General features: G+C 42.7%; 2 protein-coding genes across 4 annotated transcripts in view; both read left to right on the top strand.

The window, feature by feature from the left end:
- LOC114664624 (CD276 antigen-like) overlaps nt 1-17,421 on the top strand; it is a 233,561-nt gene that overhangs the window by 143,814 nt on the left and 72,326 nt on the right. The window lies entirely within an intron of this gene.
- Nucleotides 2,074-6,008, top strand: LOC114665213 (zona pellucida sperm-binding protein 3-like). 3 transcript variants are annotated; one of them, XM_051936332.1, is made up of 10 exons: nt 2,074-2,657; nt 3,529-3,644; nt 3,723-3,826; nt 3,919-4,093; nt 4,219-4,333; nt 4,404-4,486; nt 4,593-4,678; nt 4,944-5,362; nt 5,758-5,777; nt 5,859-6,008. In XM_051936332.1, the coding sequence occupies exons 1-8, from the start codon at nt 2,133-2,135 to the stop codon at nt 5,342-5,344; spliced, it is 1,605 nt and encodes a 534-aa protein (XP_051792292.1). In that variant the 5' UTR covers nt 2,074-2,132; the 3' UTR covers nt 5,345-5,362; nt 5,758-5,777; nt 5,859-6,008. The 3 variants fall into 3 exon arrangements, with proteins under 3 accessions (XP_051792292.1, XP_051792293.1, XP_028675479.1); XM_051936333.1 differs by lacking the exon at nt 5,758-5,777 and having other exon boundaries at nt 4,947-5,362; XM_028819646.2 differs by lacking the exon at nt 5,758-5,777.

The raw sequence follows: 17,421 nt of genomic DNA, 5'->3' as shown, positions 1-17,421 counted from the left end.
TTAAAGACTTACATTTAGGAAACCTTTCCCTGTTTGTTATTTAAAAAATTCATTGTGCAAGACAACAGTTAAAATTAAGTTCAATATGTAAAGTAAAAATCTATTTTATAATATGTGTATCTCACCTGTGATGTTTTTTAGGCACATACAGGCTTATTTGTTATTTTTCCATGTGTATGCTCACATGATTCATAAGAAAATGGTAATGTAAAACTGTATAAATTGTAAATGTATTATAGACTATTTTGTCATGGTGGTTTATTTATTTGGATATGTCAGAAATGCAAGGAACTTTGTTTTGTTTGTTTTCTATATAAATGTAACATTTACTTTTATTATTGTCACATCTACAAACTTTAGTATTAGTAATTTTGTTACTGATTATGTAATGCAGATTCAGGATTGTTCTGTTTGTTGAAATGCATTACACTGTATATGACAATAAAATGTAATAAGTTTAAATATGCGTATTTGGGTTTGTTTGTTCATATTAAAGATATGCAGTTGATAATAGTCGGATAGCATATATGGAAAGTAAGAGTAAATAATTGATATTTAAATAAGTAATAGTGTAACTTAAAATACTATATACTATTATACTATGTAATACTATAGTCATATAGTATATAGAATAGTATAGAACTATATAGTATAGTATAGTATATAGTTATAATACTATATACTATTATTTACTCCATATTTACTACTACTTATAATTATATTACTAGGGTGTATAATTATATTTAAATTATAAATTATATATTTATAATTTATAAATTATATACAATTATATTATTTTAATTATTTTAATTATATTTAAATGAGCAAAGTGAAAATCTGACCTGTGGCCCACATGAGGCCCAGTTAATTTTCATCTGGTTCAGTGCTGGGCAGACTTCGGCAGGTTTGGCTGAGTTTTAATTTTGTTTTGGCTGGGATGTAGCATCCGGATGTGATCCACTCTCTTGCCATCAATCCATGTGGTAAGTGGGCCAGAAAGTCCTAACAGAAGTGGACCAGATTTGGGCCAGATGAAATTTGCTATCTGGGCTCTCACTTTCGGGCTGGACAGAGACACACACTTCCACGCATAGACGTTTATATATAAGATTAGCTAGTGCTTTAAATAGATAATTATAGAACAATGCTTGCAGTTTTAGCAATGACATAAGTGTTTCTTATTCTTTCGAGAAATTCTAAAAGCGAGAAATGAAAACTACTAATACAAGCCATTTCCTGCTTATTTTCTGACTGAACTAGCACCACTCAAGAGCGTATTTTTCTGGGATAGTCTTGTAAGCAGACATCGCTATAAACCAGCATTCTCAAAGTGTGAATTCAAGGTCCCAAATACTTTGCTGTCCCCAGTCCTGTTTCCTGGTGGGACAGGCAATGATGCTTCCTCTCAAAGCAAATGGGGTGGTGGGGCGCTTTTTACAACTTTGCCTAGGGCAGCAAAAATCAAAGAACCAGCATTGATCTTATTGGAACTTTCAAATGTATGTTTCTTTAGGGAACTAAAATGCTTCCCCTATATGGCATCGATATAAAGTACGACTTTATCAGCTTTATTTTTAATAGTGTCTAACAGTCCCCATATATATATAACCTTTAAACTGACATAATGGTAGAACTAACCAAGTACTTCTCAATTTTTACATTGGGATGCACATCTTCACTGATAATGCACATTAGTTTTATTTATTTTTTTTACAGTTGAGGCATTTTTCCACATGGTCTATACCACTAAGCGCACATAAACTAGTAAAAAGTAACCAAAAGACGAAAATGACCGAGGAGAGAAAACATACAGTATGTATCTTTGTTTTTGATAGAAAATAAAATCACCTAATGTAACATACTTTATAGTAAAGGGCTGAGAAGTATTCGTTAATTAATGGCTACAGATATAGTCCTGATTGAGAAACTACTTGGATTTCCCAGAGCCACGGGCTTGTCAGATCAGCGATGCTGAGAGCACATATTTAGAGGACGGCACTTTTTGAGGTTTGGGTGGGGCGCACTCTAATTGTGCCCAATTAATGTATAGGGAATCGCTACCAATAAATGCACTCATGGCGACACAGCCCTTGTATTTTCCGTCTTCACCGGCGACTCACTGAATCGAAGAAATGCGACCTCTTATGTGTTTTTGGTTTTCTTTAGTTTGCGTTTTAGCAGGTAAAGATTCGGGAAGCTCTTCTTGGCATGACACGATTAACAGGAAGCAGACTGCAAGGGATGCTTCTTCCCGTTTTCCCTCCATTAAAAATGGTGGAGACGGAGTCCATTCTAGTTTCCCAGCTAAGTACGTCCCAGAGTATGGGATCCCTATGCAGGCTACCCCGTTCCCGTATAAACTACTCCGCCCTCGTTTCGGAGATCATTATGAGGCAATGCCGCTGGCTCTTCAGCGGGCAATGAACCCGAGGCTCCCGCCGATAGTTCTGCCTTCTCCAGTTGTGCCGCAGCCCAGGTGGGCAGTCGCGGTGTCTTGTTTCGATGGTAAAATGTTTGTGCGGGTCGATAAGTTTCTATGCGGCTTCGGTTGCAAAGACTCCGATTTAATCCTAGGTAAAGGCTGCACGAGCACCTCTCAATTTGGATCGGAAGTCATCTTTGAATACAGCCTCCAGCGATGTGATACTAAAGCGCAAGTAAGTAATCTGTTTCAGGTCGCATTCCTCTTTGTTAGAGGAGCATATTAAGAGTTTAATTATTTGGATGGGATTGATACAGAATTCTTAGGTGTACATTTTGAAAACCCTTGTAGTTTAACATGAATAGTTACTGCAGATGTGTCAGTACAGTGGTGCACTTTTCTTGGACACAGACTCTTTATAGTTGAATGTTCTTAATTTAGTGTTTCATTCACAATAACATCTTTAGGACGGCTCCAAAGCAGTCTAGTATATGGTATACACTCTACTCCTCATTAGGCTGAGTAGACTTTCTCCACTGACCTTCTTGTGCACAACTGTTAATGTAACCTCTTTGTAGCTGCCTTTAATAAAAGGTCTTAATTTGACAAGATTATGGAAGTGGTTTCTGACTACTGCTGTATTGCACAGAGGCTCCCAGACTAATGTCATCCTTGGTCTTTAATTTGCCAAACCCATATTTTGTGCTGACATTGTAGAAATATCATGTATCAATCAAAACTAATCCCTGCTCTTTACTCCAGTTAATACAAAGGACTACAAGATTTTAATTAGGCCAGGCTTGTGTAGGGGTGTTTTGTGTGGGGTTGTCTCTGTCTTTATTACTGGCCAGCAAATAGACCAGCTCTAAATATGGAAGCTAGGTAGTAAAATGCTCTCTTCTGCTTTAGAGATTGGTAGAGTTGCCCTCTGGATGCTTTGAAATAGAAAAAGCTTGTAAACAATCATCATAAGTGTTTCTTATTGCTAATGTGAGATGGGGGTTGCACCATCTATTCACATCAGTTTTTTCATTGCAGGCGGCAATTTTTTTTTTTTTTTTTTAAGCTTTATTTACTGTTTTTTTTGTTTTTTTTTTTCTGCTCAGGTGGTAAATGGCATGCTTGTTTACAGCAATACCCTTTATTATAAACCTTTAGAGCCTAAAGGGCCTATACGGAGATCCAGTCCATTTTCTGTAACCCTCTTGTGTTCTTATGAAAGGTATGGGTGTGTGTTTTATGCTACTTCTCTCAAAATTGGGACCCTCCATTTCTAATTTGTCCTCTTATGACCTTGTAGGTTACACCACTCCTATAAACTGGCATACCATCCTATTTGGAACAGAGGCACTTATTTTAGGAACCTAAGAAACCAGTACAGCTTCACTCTTCACACCATGAATGGTTAGTGTGTATGGGTATTGTGTGGTGTGTTTTTTTTTTTTTTTTTTTTTTTTTTTAAAACCACTTTAAATTTTAAATCTATTGTTTCTCAGCTGACTTCTCTGCCACTTCAACAAGAAATAAATATTATCTTGGCCAGCCCATAGCTTTCCAGGCAACTGCATATTTTGCATCTTCAAGACAAAAGCTTTTTGTTCAGTCTTGTCATGCAACTGCATCCCCAGATCCCTTCTCTCCTTCCAGGCACATTCTGATCAATAACTTGGGGTAAGTTCTGCAGATGCTGTATGCTTTGTATAAAAAGCAATATACCACTAGAACCCAATTAGCTTTGCTGCAGGGTTCAGTAGATGTAAATGGTTTTTTTTGAATATTGATTACTTTCTTTTCAGCTGCATGGTGGATGGCAAGGATGAAAATTGTGCTTCAAAGTTTGTTCTGCCAAGAACTAATGATACCATCAACTTTATAATAGAGGCCTTTCAGTTTCACGCAATATCTCCTCGGGTAAATCTTACTCCATTACACTTTCTGACTATTCACAGCCGTAGAATAATTGGCTTCCTCTTGGCCCTAGGTCTATGTACATTGTGAGTTGGTTGTGACAGATGTATTATCAAAAAGTGCAAAATCTTGCAATTATGATAAAGTAACAAAGAGGCAAGTATAATTTGAAAATTCGCTCTCTGGATGGAAATTCAAATCCACTTTAATTCACATCTTTGCCCCCACCATGTTCCTTGGTGAATCCTTTTTGTTTATCTAGGTGGTATGAACTGGAAGGTCGTCATGCTCTTTGCAGTTGCTGTGACTCTCAATGCGCAAAAGATACAGGCTCCAAACATCCAAAAGGTAATACTCCTGAAGTCGGCTGGACTAGTTATCAATTTGCATATTGGTCAATAGTGGGCAAACCACAAGTGGATTTGGCCTACAGCTTTGTAAACTGGCTTCAGGTGTCCTAGCATGTTGGTACTCCACTTGTAGAGACTAAACTGGTCTTGATGGATGCCTTAAATGTGTGTTTTTATTAGTGAATGAATGGAGCACAGACAAACATGCTGGAAATATTTCATCCTGTTAAACTGAATTGATACTTCATTGTTCTGTTTCCTAGAAGTAAAGCGAATGATGAGCAATGGTCCACTGCAGATCTTGGCTTCTGAAGATGAACAGACTGCTCCACATCACTTGTCTGATTTGCATGAAGTTTCTGAAGACTTTCCTGTACATGAGTATCTGAATGTTGGCAAGAATTTCAAACCTGAAGATGAACAGCTTTTATCAAATGACTTGGGAAATGATTTAGAAAACCAGGAGGCATCTTTTGAAATGGTTCACGAGCCTCTTTCAGAAGAAATACAACATATTGATAGTGAAAGAAACCCTCTACTTGACCAAAATGGGGCAGAATCCAACACTTTCCACTCTTTTAGGATACGGAAGATGTCAGAAAGTGAATCATCAGGCTTTAAGTTAGAGGAGAAGATGGCAATTGTGGACAAGGCTAGTTCCTAGACTGGATGCAGTGTAAAGGTGGGTAAGCTAGTTGACAAATGTTCTCTAGGTGCCCATGTACATAGTGCTTTGACTTCTTTTGAACAAAGTGTTTTTTGTTTTGACTCAAACCCAATGTCCGTGGCTGCATTTCAGAACAAATTTCTCTAGGAAAATAAGCACACACACACCTTTTATGGGTTTTCAGTATCCTTAAATGTGTCCCCTTGCTCTTTCCACAACAAAGCTAAATCTAAGATGACGAGAAATACCTATCGGCAACAACTTAATGGTTTTAAACGTGGATTATGAAAATGTCCTGTGGAAAAGTGTGGTTCTATCTAGCACATTTAACAAGTTCATAAAGACCTTGATGCAGTTTCCTGTTTTTCACTTTATTGCATTTCTTGTAACACTTTTTTTTTTTATATAAGGTAGGAATTTCCCCTTTATGGTAAGCTTGCAAATTGTAATATTTTAAACTAAGGCAATTGTATAATGGTTGGTAATGCTTAAAGAGCTTTCCTATTTACAGTATCTCCCCAGGAAACCTAAATGTGGATTTACATCTTGGACTTGAATGTGTCAATCTCCAGTATGGTTTGTCGGATATACAAATTGACCTGTCTGCATTAGCCAAAGACCACCTGTGCAGTATGTCTTAATGAATAAAGGGACTGCAGAACAGCTGTTTGCATTTTTATTTTTATTTTTTATTTTTTTTTAGCCCTTTCAGGATCATGTGCTCAGAGCATGTGGGCATTAAATGCACCCATTGGGGGGAAAATAGCTACAGGACTCTTGTTAAAGTTTTAACCTCCTCCACAGTGGTTTAGAATGGCCACTGCCACCTTTTGGACATGGTAATAGGCCTACTTAAACCAAATTTGTCAAATGCTCTTGTTCTAGACTGAAAAGCATTTTGATAGCTTTTAACAAAACACTATCCAATATAATAATGTCCATCCAATATATAATTCCATGAATGTTAAACTAGAATATTTGATACTGGGATGTACTAAATGGGTGAGCTTTTTGCTCCACTAGATTACTGTTGTAGGTAAACATGTAATGAAACATTGCTGTTCTAGTACGTAGTCATGGTTTATATATATATATAAAAAATGCCAGCGTGCCCTGGCTCACAGACTTGGGTGGTTGTGGAGTCCAACACATCAAACCAAGAGTTTAGGCTAAACTACCTCAAGCTGAGCTCCTAAAGTGAGAGCATGGTACAGCTTTAATGTGAAGAGTCTGGCTCAATTCAAGGTCTGGGGGGTATTTTTCATACGTGGATTAGTCGTTTAGCCGGATGTAATTGTTGATATGGCCTGATCCTGGATCTGTCAGTTTTTTGAAACTCTTGCTGGAAGTGTTATCACAGCAACACATCCTAATCCGCAAACCTGCTCGGAGCAGGTTTGTTCTATGTAAACAAGGATTAGTTTACACACGTGATCAATGACGGTGCCTGGAAGTCATCCAGTCATGGCTTCGCCGTTCATGAATGAGCGACCAATTGATATTGGTGCGCAAATTGAAAGAAGAGAATTTCATCTAGAGATGGTTTTGCGCGATCGGCAAGATCCTTTATTGCTCCCGGAGGAAATTCTTTTCGAAAGATACTGCTTTAGCCGAGGGGGAATATTGTACCTCAAAGATTTATTGGCACCTTTTATATTCCAAGTCAAACTCTGCGAAGTTGGGCTCTCGCAACCACACAGTATGCATTGCTTTGAGGTTTTTTTACAAGCGGCACTTTTTTATATACTGTAGGCGATGCGGAAAATCTAAGTGCAGTTTGCCAGGCAATTCGTAAAGTCTGTTTGGCTCTGAAATTCCTTCGGGTTTTCATAGTGTTGCCTGGACACCTGCATCTGCATACAATAAAAGAGGTGTTTCATGCCATTGCAGGTAGGCAACACATAGGCAAAAACGCCCACAGTTCCATGAAGAATCTCAATCAGCCTAACATTCATTACCAGGATTTCCAAATGTGATTGGGGCACATGGGACTGATCAGAGGAGTTTGCTCAAACATTATTTGGAAAATGTACCTCTCCTCCTGATGAATAATCACAGTGTCTTCATCAAATCTTTGACCTTCGTCAATATCTCGTTGGTCAGACACAGGTTCAAGGGATAGGACATTCCCTACAACTGACCCAACAAAAAAGAGGGCTATATGGAACATACCGATGGCACACATGGAGGACAAATATATGCAATGACCATCCTTTACCTAAAATGAAGTGGCCACTGGTTCTGAGGAGGAGCTTCCCCCTGGAATACCCTCAGAAACAGGGCCATGGGCATTTTGCTGGAGAGCCCACTCTTCTGCAGGGGTTAGGTCTGGACCGCGTGGACCTCCACCTGTTTTTTTGCTTCTCTGCCTTATTAGCTTTAAAATTGTTTTTTTTTTTATATTATATATGATTGTTTATGTCAACAATTCTTTAGTTGTATACCAATATTTACCAGTTTGAAGTATATTCTTGTACTTCACTTTAACCTGTTCCCATGTTCTCCTTGTACTCACGTTTGATCTGGAATTATGACATATTAAATAATCTGACACATATGAAATGAAACGCTGCATTCAGTAAGTACAATGCACACTACTTAGTGTTTAATTTTTCGGCCACTTTTTGCCAGCCGTCTTTTCTGGTCTGGGCTGCCTTTGCAGTGTTACCCCTTGTGCATATTAAATCTTGAAATTCTTCATGTCCTTCGAATAAAAGGTCTTGCGCCTCGTGTGTGGGGAAAAAAAAAATGCACCCCTTCTTTCGTCATTTTGTTACAGCCTATCAAAGCCTTGCTGATCATGTTTTCTAGACTCAATATATATGGGCTTTTCACTTAGCACAGGCGTGCGCATTCATATCGTATGATTAGATCCAGCTAGACTAATCTACTACACGGCTGCGTTTGAAAAACAGACTTATCCCGGATGAGTGTCACCGGCATTAACTTATCCAAGATGAGGCACCTGATCTTGGATGATTTAAGCGACGTACGAAAAATACTCCCCTGATTTCATCCTATGAAACAAGTCTTCAGTTGACGAGAAACCACTCTAGACTGATCATAAATAGCAGCAGAATGCAAGCAGGCTCTGGCACCTGCCATCATCTAGCAGATGATACCAACAGAAGGTGGTTGGTGTGTAGAGAATTGCCCTTTTATCTAGTAATTTTGCTTTCTGAATTTTGGTCGTGGGTTTTTTAAAATCCTAGTTGAATGTCACCTGGCCTTTGTTCCAGAAACCTAATGATGCCACATTTTATTGAGGCAAGTAACTGTTGCCTTTATGGCCAGTACTCAATTTTCAGGAGTTAAAATTTTAAAACATTCCTTTGGGCACCTGTTATACTACCAACAGTGCAGTAGTCATTCCATGCCAAATCTAAGAATCATAACTCTGATGAAAGGCAGAGCCACTTTTCCAATGACACCTATTAATGCTAACTTTTATTGATAAAGTAATGTAGGATATTTGAGTTGGTTGGTAGATTCAACTGAAAACCTCCAGTGCCTGGCATTAAGCTGTCCTAAAATTGTCTTTTCCTCTTACTGTCCATCTTTGGATTCTTCACCACCCTCCTGTCCCAATCTTAAGTTTTCCTTTTACTGTTTTGATGCTCTAATTTAGGTTCTGTCCTTCAGCCCGCTCCATGATCAGGTTCTATGGGAGGCTCTCCATAGTGATAAATACTGTAAAGCAATATAGGTAACTTTCCCAGTTCACTTACAAGTTCACACTTTTTGACATGTATTCTATCAACCTTTTCTTTATATTAAGTGTAAGCACACATTTTCCAGCAATGATTATTTGGATTCCTAAAAGTCAGTTTATTTCAATGTGTGTGTCCATCTTTATTTTCTGCATTGAATGTGAATTTCACTGTCCATTTTCACTATGAAAAAGTGAAATGTAGCATTTTGACTATTAGGAAGCCAGACACTTCATAGCTCAATTTTATATTGTCCATCTCTGACTCCAATTCATCCTGTCTGCTTGTTAAAGTATGTAACAAAATCCTGCCAGTTTTTTTTTTTTTTTTTGGTTCATTGTATCAGTTCCAATCATGTTGTAAAGAACGTATCAAAGTAATCTATATTATTGAAGATCTGCATGTGTGTAATTTATACATTTGTTTTAGTGCTGGGATGACTCTGAAAGGTTGTGTGGACTTTGTCCTCTGTGAAGTGATTAGGAACCTGTATCTGTTAAATGTGTACCGTCTAAAGTAGGACTCTCCCTGGATCATATAGTCAGGATGCATTTTTAGTTTGAAATGGAACATCTGTAGATGTGGCTCTAGGTTATAAATTAATATACAGTACTCAGACAAGGTTTTCCTGCCTTAGGCTTTCATCAGTAGGACCTACATACTGTAAGAATTTGGAGGCAGAAAAATAGTAGACTTGTCTATAAAATAAAACTACACTTACAAAGTATTCAAATGTAAAATTAGTACTGTATTTCTCTTGTGGCATATATGATATAGCATATTTATATGGCACCAGGCTGAAGCACCTTCACTTTGAGGAGAATTTGCTTTCTTCATCAAAACCATTTACTTCCTGAGTACTTCATAAACAAAGTAGGTTTCACAGCTACTTGGGGGTGGGGTGGGGGGGAGGGGAGTTATGGGTAATTACAAAAAGGAAAAAAAAAAACACTACAACCAGACTGAAAGAAAAGGAGTTGCTGAGAAGATAACATGTTTTTATCTTGTATGTACATCTTAAAAATTAAAGCAGCTCAACGTGCTTGACAAAATTTAATAGGTAAAAGTAGATAAAAAGCAAAAATTAAATTTATTACACAACAGAATCTTAAAGCTTAATTACAAACTATGGGCAGGGAAAACAGGAAAATAAAATTTCCAATTGGTGGATGATTACATGAATCGGGGAAATTCAGACAGACTTATGTATAGAAATTAAATCGATTAAAAAAAATTCAAGAAAGGTAAAATGAAGTGAATATAATAATAAACCTGACTTTTAGAGGTTTGCTAGGTACAATTCTTAGCCTAAATGTGCAGGCAAGATAAATCTCCTGACAAGCAACTTGTATAACTACTGGCTACACGTGTGTTTACAAGTGCTTCACTGAAAAACTGCTCATTATTAGAAAATGTTTGAAACAAACTTCTAGTGCTGGCAGTCCTACAGTGTACATCTGACATAATGCAGCTTTGTTTCACTATTTACTTGGGAACAGACTGCACTGGAAAGTGTATTAACATTGTCATTTAAAGCATCTATTAATTCTATTCATTGACCTTATCTAGTACTGAGTTGAGAAAGGCTCAAGTAGCAATGGGCTGAAGGAAGGAACCCATCATTAACCATGGTGCTACTTCTAAGCAAAGTGCCCTAAGGTTTATTATGCACTTTTTTAATGTTTGATTTTAGCTTTTAAGTCTTAGTATCAGGTAAGTACTTTTCCCCACAACCTTTTAAATATCTTTGTAGCATGTGCTTCCCTACAGATGTCAATCTTTATGTTTGTAGCAAAGTATTTTAGGAGTGTAGACTCAGATGTATGTACAACATCCAGAACCTCCTTAGGAAGTGTGTTTTTATGAAAGATAACCAATTTGACAAGTTTTTAAAACTTAAAGTAACTTGGGCAAGCTTTTCTTGCATTATGTAAAGCCACTTTTTCCCCTAATAAATCAAGCCCCTAATATGGATCACGACCGTTGCAAATTACGTCTAATCTGTTTTCAAGAACCCATGTCAGTGAAATGTTAAAATCATCCTAAACATTAACAGTGGATAGGTATGTAACCCCTCCTTTAACCGTCACCTTATCGTGGTGGAGGGGTTTGCGTGTCCCAATGATCCTAGGAGCTCTGTTGTCCGGGGCTTTATGCCCCTGGTAGGGCCACCCAGGGCAAACTGGTCCTAGGTGAGGGATGAGACAAAGAGCGGTTAAACAAACCTCCTATGAAGAAAAACAATTTTGGACGGCGTTTTCCCTTGCCCGGACGCGGGTCACCGGGGCCCCACTCTGGAGCCAGGCCTGGAGGTGGGGCTCGATGGCGAGCGCCTAGTGGCCGGGCCTGTACCCATGGGGCTCGGCCGGGCACAGCCCGAAGAGGCAACGTGGGTCCCCCCTTCCCATGGGCTCACCACCTATGGGAGGGGCCAAGGAGGTCGGGTGCAGTGTGAGTTGGGTGGTGGCCGAAGGCGGGGACCTTGGCGGTCCGATCCTCGGCTACAGAAACTGGCTCTTGGGACGTGGAATGTCACCTCTCTGAAGGGGAAGGAGCCTGAGCTAGTGCGCGAAGTTGAGAGGTTCCGGCTAGATATAGTCGGACTCACCTCGACGCACAGCTTGGACTCTGGAACCAATCTCCTTGAGAGGGGCTGGACTCTCTACCACTCTGGAATTGACCCCGGTGAGAGGCGCCGAGCAGGTGTGGGTATACTTATTGCCCCCCAACTTGGAGCCTGTACATTGGGGTTTACCCCGGTGGACGAGAGGGTAGCCTCCCTTCGCCTTCGGGTGGGGGGACGGGTCCTAACTGTTGTTTGTGCGTATGCACCGAACAGCAGTTCGGAGTACCCACCCTTTTTGGAGTCCCTGGAGGGGGTGCTAGAGGGCATACCTTCTGGGGACTCCCTCGTTCTGCTGGGAGACTTCAATGCTCACGTGGGCAATGACAGTGAGACCTGGAAGGGCGTGATTGGGAGGAATGGCCCCCCTAATCTGAACCCGAGCGGTGTTTTGTTATTGGACTTCTGTGCTCGTCACGGATTGTCCATAACGAACACCATGTTCAAGCATAGGGGTGTTCATATGTGCACTTGGCACCAGGACACCCTAGGCCTCAGTTCGATGATCGACTTTGTGGTCGTGTCGTCGGACTTGCGGCCACATGTCTTGGACACTCGGGTGAAGAGAGGGGCGGAGCTGTCAACTGATCACCACCTGGTGGTGAGTTGGCTTCGATGGTGGGGGAGGATGCCGGTCAGGCGTGGTAGGCCCAAACGTGTTGTGAGGGTCTGCTGGGAACGTCTGGCAGAGCCCCCTGTCAGAAGTAGCTTCAACTCCCACCTCTGGCAGAACTTCGACCACATCCCGAGGGAGGTGGGGGACATTGAGTCCGAATGGGCCATGTTCCGTGCCTCTATTGTTGAGGCAGCTGACCGGAGCTGTGGCCGTAAGGTGGTCGGTGCCTGTCGTGGCGGCAATCCCCGAACCCGCTGGTGGACACCGGCGGTGAAGGATGCCGTCAAGCTGAAGAAGGAGTCCTACAGGACCCTTTTGTCCTGTGGGACCCCGGAGGCAGCTGATAGGTACCGGCAGGCCAAGTGGAATGCGGCTTTGGTGGTTGCTGAGGCAAAAACTCGGGCGTGGGAGGAGTTTGGGGAGGCCATGGAGAATGACTTTCGGACGGTTTCGAGGAGATTCTGGTCCACCATCCGGCGTCTCAGGAAGGGGAAGCAGTGCAGTGTCAACACTGTATATGTTGGGGATGGTGCGCTGCTGACCTCGACTCGGGACGTTGTGGGTCGGTGGGGGGAATACTTCGAAGACCTCCTCAATCCCATTAACATGCCTTCCAATGAGGAAGCAGAGCCTGGGGACTCAGAGGTGGGCTCCCCCATCTCTGGGACTGAGGTCACCGAGGTGGTCAAAAAACTCCTTGGTGGCAGGGCCCCGGGGGTGGATGAGATACACCCGGAGTTCCTCAAGGCTCTGGATGTTGTAGGACTGTCTTGGCTGACACGCCTCTGCAACATCGCATGGACATCAGGGACAGTGCCTCTGGATTGGCAGACCGGGGTGGTGGTCCCCCTCTTTAAGAAGGGGGATCGGAGGGTGTGTTCCAACTACAGAGGGAGCACGCTCCTCAGCCTCCCTGGAAAAGTCTATTCAGGGGTCCTGGAGAGGAGGGTCCGTCGGATAGTCGAGCCTCGGATTCAGGAGGAACAGTGTGGTTTTCGTCCTGGTCGCGGAACAGTGGACCAGCTCTATACCCTTAGCAGGGTCCTGGAGGGTGCATGGGAGTTTGCCCAACCAGTCTACATGTGTTTTGTGGACTTAGAAAAGGCATTCGACCGTGTCCCTCGGGGAATCCTGTGGGGGGTACTCCGAGAGTATGGGGTACCGGCCCCCCTGATAAGGGCTGTTCAGTCCCTGTACGATCGGTGCCAGAGCTTGGTCCGCATTGCCGGCAGTAAGTCGAACCCGTTTCCAGTGAGAGTTGGACTCCGCCAGGGCTGCCCTTTGTCACCGATTCTGTTCATAACTTTTATGGACAGAATTTCTAGGCGCAGCCAGGGTGTTGAGGGGGTCCAGTTTGGTGGGCTCAGGATTGGGTCACTGCTTTTTGCAGATGATGTTGTCCTGTTTGCTTCATCAGGCCATGATCTTCAGCTCTCTCTGGATCGGTTCGCAGCCGAGTGTGAAGCGGCTGGGATGAGAATCAGCACCTCCAAATCCGAGACCATGGTCCTCAGCCGGAAAAGGGTGGAGTGCCCTCTCAAGGTTGGTAGCGAGATCCTGCCCCAAGTGGAGGAGTTCAAGTATCTCGGGGTCTTGTTCACGAGTGAGGGAAGAATGGAGCGTGAGATCGACAGGCGGATCGGTGCGGCATCCGCAGTAATGCGGGCATTGCATCGGTCTGTCGTGGTGAAAAAGGAGCTGAGCCGCAAGGCGAAGCTCTCAATTTACCAGTCGATCTATGTTCCTACCCTCACCTATGGTCATGAGCTATGGGTAGTGACCGAAAGAACGAGATCGCGAATACAAGCGGCTGAAATGAGTTTCCTCCGCAGGGTGTCTGGGCTTTCCCTTAAAGATAGGGTGAGAAGCTCAGTCATCCGGGAGGGGCTCAGAGTAGAGCCGCTGCTCCTCCGCATCGAGAGGAGTCAGATGAGGTGGCTCGGGCATCTGATCAGGATGCCTCCTGGACGCCTCCCTGGTGAGGTGTTCCGGGCACGTCCAACCGGGAGGAGGCCCCGGGGAAGACCCAGGACACGCTGGAGGGACTATGTCTCTTGACTGGCCTGGGAACGCCTTGGGATTCTCCCGGAAGAGCTAGAAGAAGTGGCCGGGGAGAGGGAAGTCTGGGCATCTCTGCTCAAGCTGCTGCCCCCGTGACCCGACCTCGGATAAGCGGGAGACAATGGATGGATGGATAGGTATGTAACAATTTTATATTGATCTTAGAGAGTATCTCTCTTTTATTATGGCTGCAACTCCTAATGTTTCTCTTGACTAGCACATTTCATACAACTGAAAATGCAAAACGCCAATGGTGAGAATCACCTTAGGGTTAATAAAACCAACAGGAGTGAATGTATGCATGGTGTGCATGGCATTTGCCTCAACTGAATATTCCAAAATCAAAAATTCAAATAATTGAATAACATTTGTAAACCAATTACAGCACACCATTGAGACCGCTATTAACGAAAGCAACTGTCTTCCATATATTCTTTACGGAAAGTAACTTTGTGGTTGATGATGTACACACATACTGTTATAGTTTTAATTAATCTTATTTTTACCCTGCTGCTTGGCCCTAAATTAAAGCTTCAAGTTAGATGATTTATTTTTCAATGTGAAATTTGCCTTCACCTATTTTGTTACATGTACCCTCATATTCAGACCAATACTTCTTAAAACCGAAAATGCACTCATGTAAAGCTTTAAGGAATCAAAGCTAGTGCTTCTTTCTTTGATTTCTGTCATTTCTGCTATTCATCAGAGACAATGGAAAGGGTGGGTGTGTTCAAAGTGTTTGCCAAGACATGTGCAGATGAAGTGTTTGATATAAAAAAGGAAAATCTCAAAACATTGTTGTGGTAATGCCTGAGCGAAGTAAACAACTGCAGACCTGCTGAAGTCTGTCATTCTCGCTGCAGTCATTTTGACAAGAAGAGGATTCTGAAAGGTTTCTGTTTTACTTGTTTTCTCCTACTGATGACAGGTTGGAGGAATAGAAGTCTATGTGCAGCTGTAGTCCTTCTAATGCATATACAACTGAAACCCAAAATTGTGTGACATTTAGATTACAGTAGAACATTAAAATCTGTTGATAGTGTGAGAAGCTATATCCTGTGGTTGAGGTCAACTCATATATGACTAGAGACAGGCTTAGACAATAAAACAAATGAATATGAAATGTATAGCTTATAAGGAGAACAACTAATTCCTCAAGCAGTGGACAGAGAATATTACAAATACAAATAAAACTCTTTGAAATAAACCAAAAATACTGTATATAGTGAGCACCAAGGCAAACATCTCATTGCAGTATCAAACTAGTGGTTGATTTCATGCATAACAGCTTATTCATATACACAGTTCCTCTCAGTATATACTTGCAAAAAATGTAGATTTCTTTAAGAACAAATTAGATGGAATTGGATAACCTCCCCCTAAAATGTGGTATTTTAGAATCAAAATGGTGCAAAAACTGTGTAAGCTGTTTAAAAGGTTAGGAAATTACACCACTGGTTTCTAAAATAAAACCACCAACCTCTTCCTGACAGCAAGGTCTAAACGAGTACATTTTTGAGGAGATAACCTTTGAAAATAAAATATTCATTTTCCATTCAAATGCATTTCACACCCTGCTGTGCTTATCAAACAAACCTTACGTAATATTTCTCTATTGAGTTGTTAATTTATTTAATTCAGTCAGCTACAGCAGTGATAAGTGATAATTACTTGTCTTTTAAATACAAAATTGGAGCTGGGTGGACATCCTACAAAACATCCATCCTCTTCCGCTTATCCGAGGTCGGGTCGCAGGGGCAGCAGCTTGAGCAGAGATGCCCAGACTTCCCTCTCCCCGGCCACTTCTTCTAGCTCTTCCGGGAGAATCCCGAGGCGTTCCCAGGCCAGCCGGGAGACAGTCCCTCCAGCGTGTCTTGGGTCTTCCCCGGGGCCTCCTCCCGGTTGGACGTGCCCGGAACACCTCACCAGGGAGGCGTACAGGTGGTATCCTGATCAGATGCCCGAGCCACCTCATCTGACTCCTCTCGATGCGGAGGAGCAGCGGCTCTACTCTGAGCCCCTCCCGGATGACTGAGCTTCTCACCCTATCTTTAAGGGAGAGCCCAGACACCCTGCGGAGGAAACTCATTTCAGCCGCTTGTATTCGCGATCTCGTTCTTTCGGTCACTACCCATAGCTCATGACCATAGGTGAGGGTAGGAACATAGATCGACCGGTAAATTGAGAGCTTTGCCTTATGGCTCAGCTCCTTTTTCACCACGACAGACCGATGCAGAGCTCGCATCACTGCGGACGCCGCACCGATCCGCCTGTCGATCTCACGCTCCATTCTTCCCTCACTCGTGAACAAGACCCCAAGATACTTGAACTCCTCCACTTGAGGCAGGATCTCGCTCCCAACCCTGAGAGGGCACTCCACCCTTTTCCGGCTGAGGACCATGGTCTCGGATTTGGAGGTGCTGATTCCCATCCCAGCCGCTTCACACTCAGCTGTGAACCGATCCAGAGAGAGCTGAAGATCACGGCCTGATGAAGCAAACAGGACAACATCATCTGCAAAAAGCAGTGACCCAATCCTGAGTCCACCAAACCGGACCCCCTCAACACCCTGGCTGCGCCTAGAAATTCTGTCCATAAAAGTTATGAACAGAATCGGTGACAATGGGCAGCCCTGGCAGAGTCCAACTCTCACTGGAAACAGGTTCGACTTACTACCGGCAATTCGGACCAAGCTCTGACACCGGTTGTACAGGGACCGAACCGCCCTTATCAGGGGGTCCGGTACTCCATACTCCCGGAGCACCCCCCACAGGATTCCCCGAGGGACACGGTCGAACGCCTTTTCCAAGTCCACAAAACACATGTAGACTGGTTGGGCAAACTCCCATGCACCCTCCAGGACCCTGCTAAGGGTGTAGTGCTGGTCCACTGTTCCGCGACCAGGACGAAAACCACACTGTTCCTCCTGAATCCGAGGTTCGACTATCCGACGGACCCTCCTCTCCAGAACCCCCGAATAGACTTTTCCAGGGAGGCTGAGGAGTGTGATCCCTCTGTAGTTGGAACACACCCTCTGGTCCCCCTTCTTAAAGAGGGGGACCAC

Source organism: Erpetoichthys calabaricus, chromosome 14 (assembly GCF_900747795.2).
Source record: "Erpetoichthys calabaricus chromosome 14, fErpCal1.3, whole genome shotgun sequence".
Lineage (NCBI taxonomy): Eukaryota > Metazoa > Chordata > Cladistia > Polypteriformes > Polypteridae > Erpetoichthys > Erpetoichthys calabaricus.
Note: the sequence above shows the minus strand (reverse complement) of the source record. Positions and strands in the feature narration are given on the sequence as shown.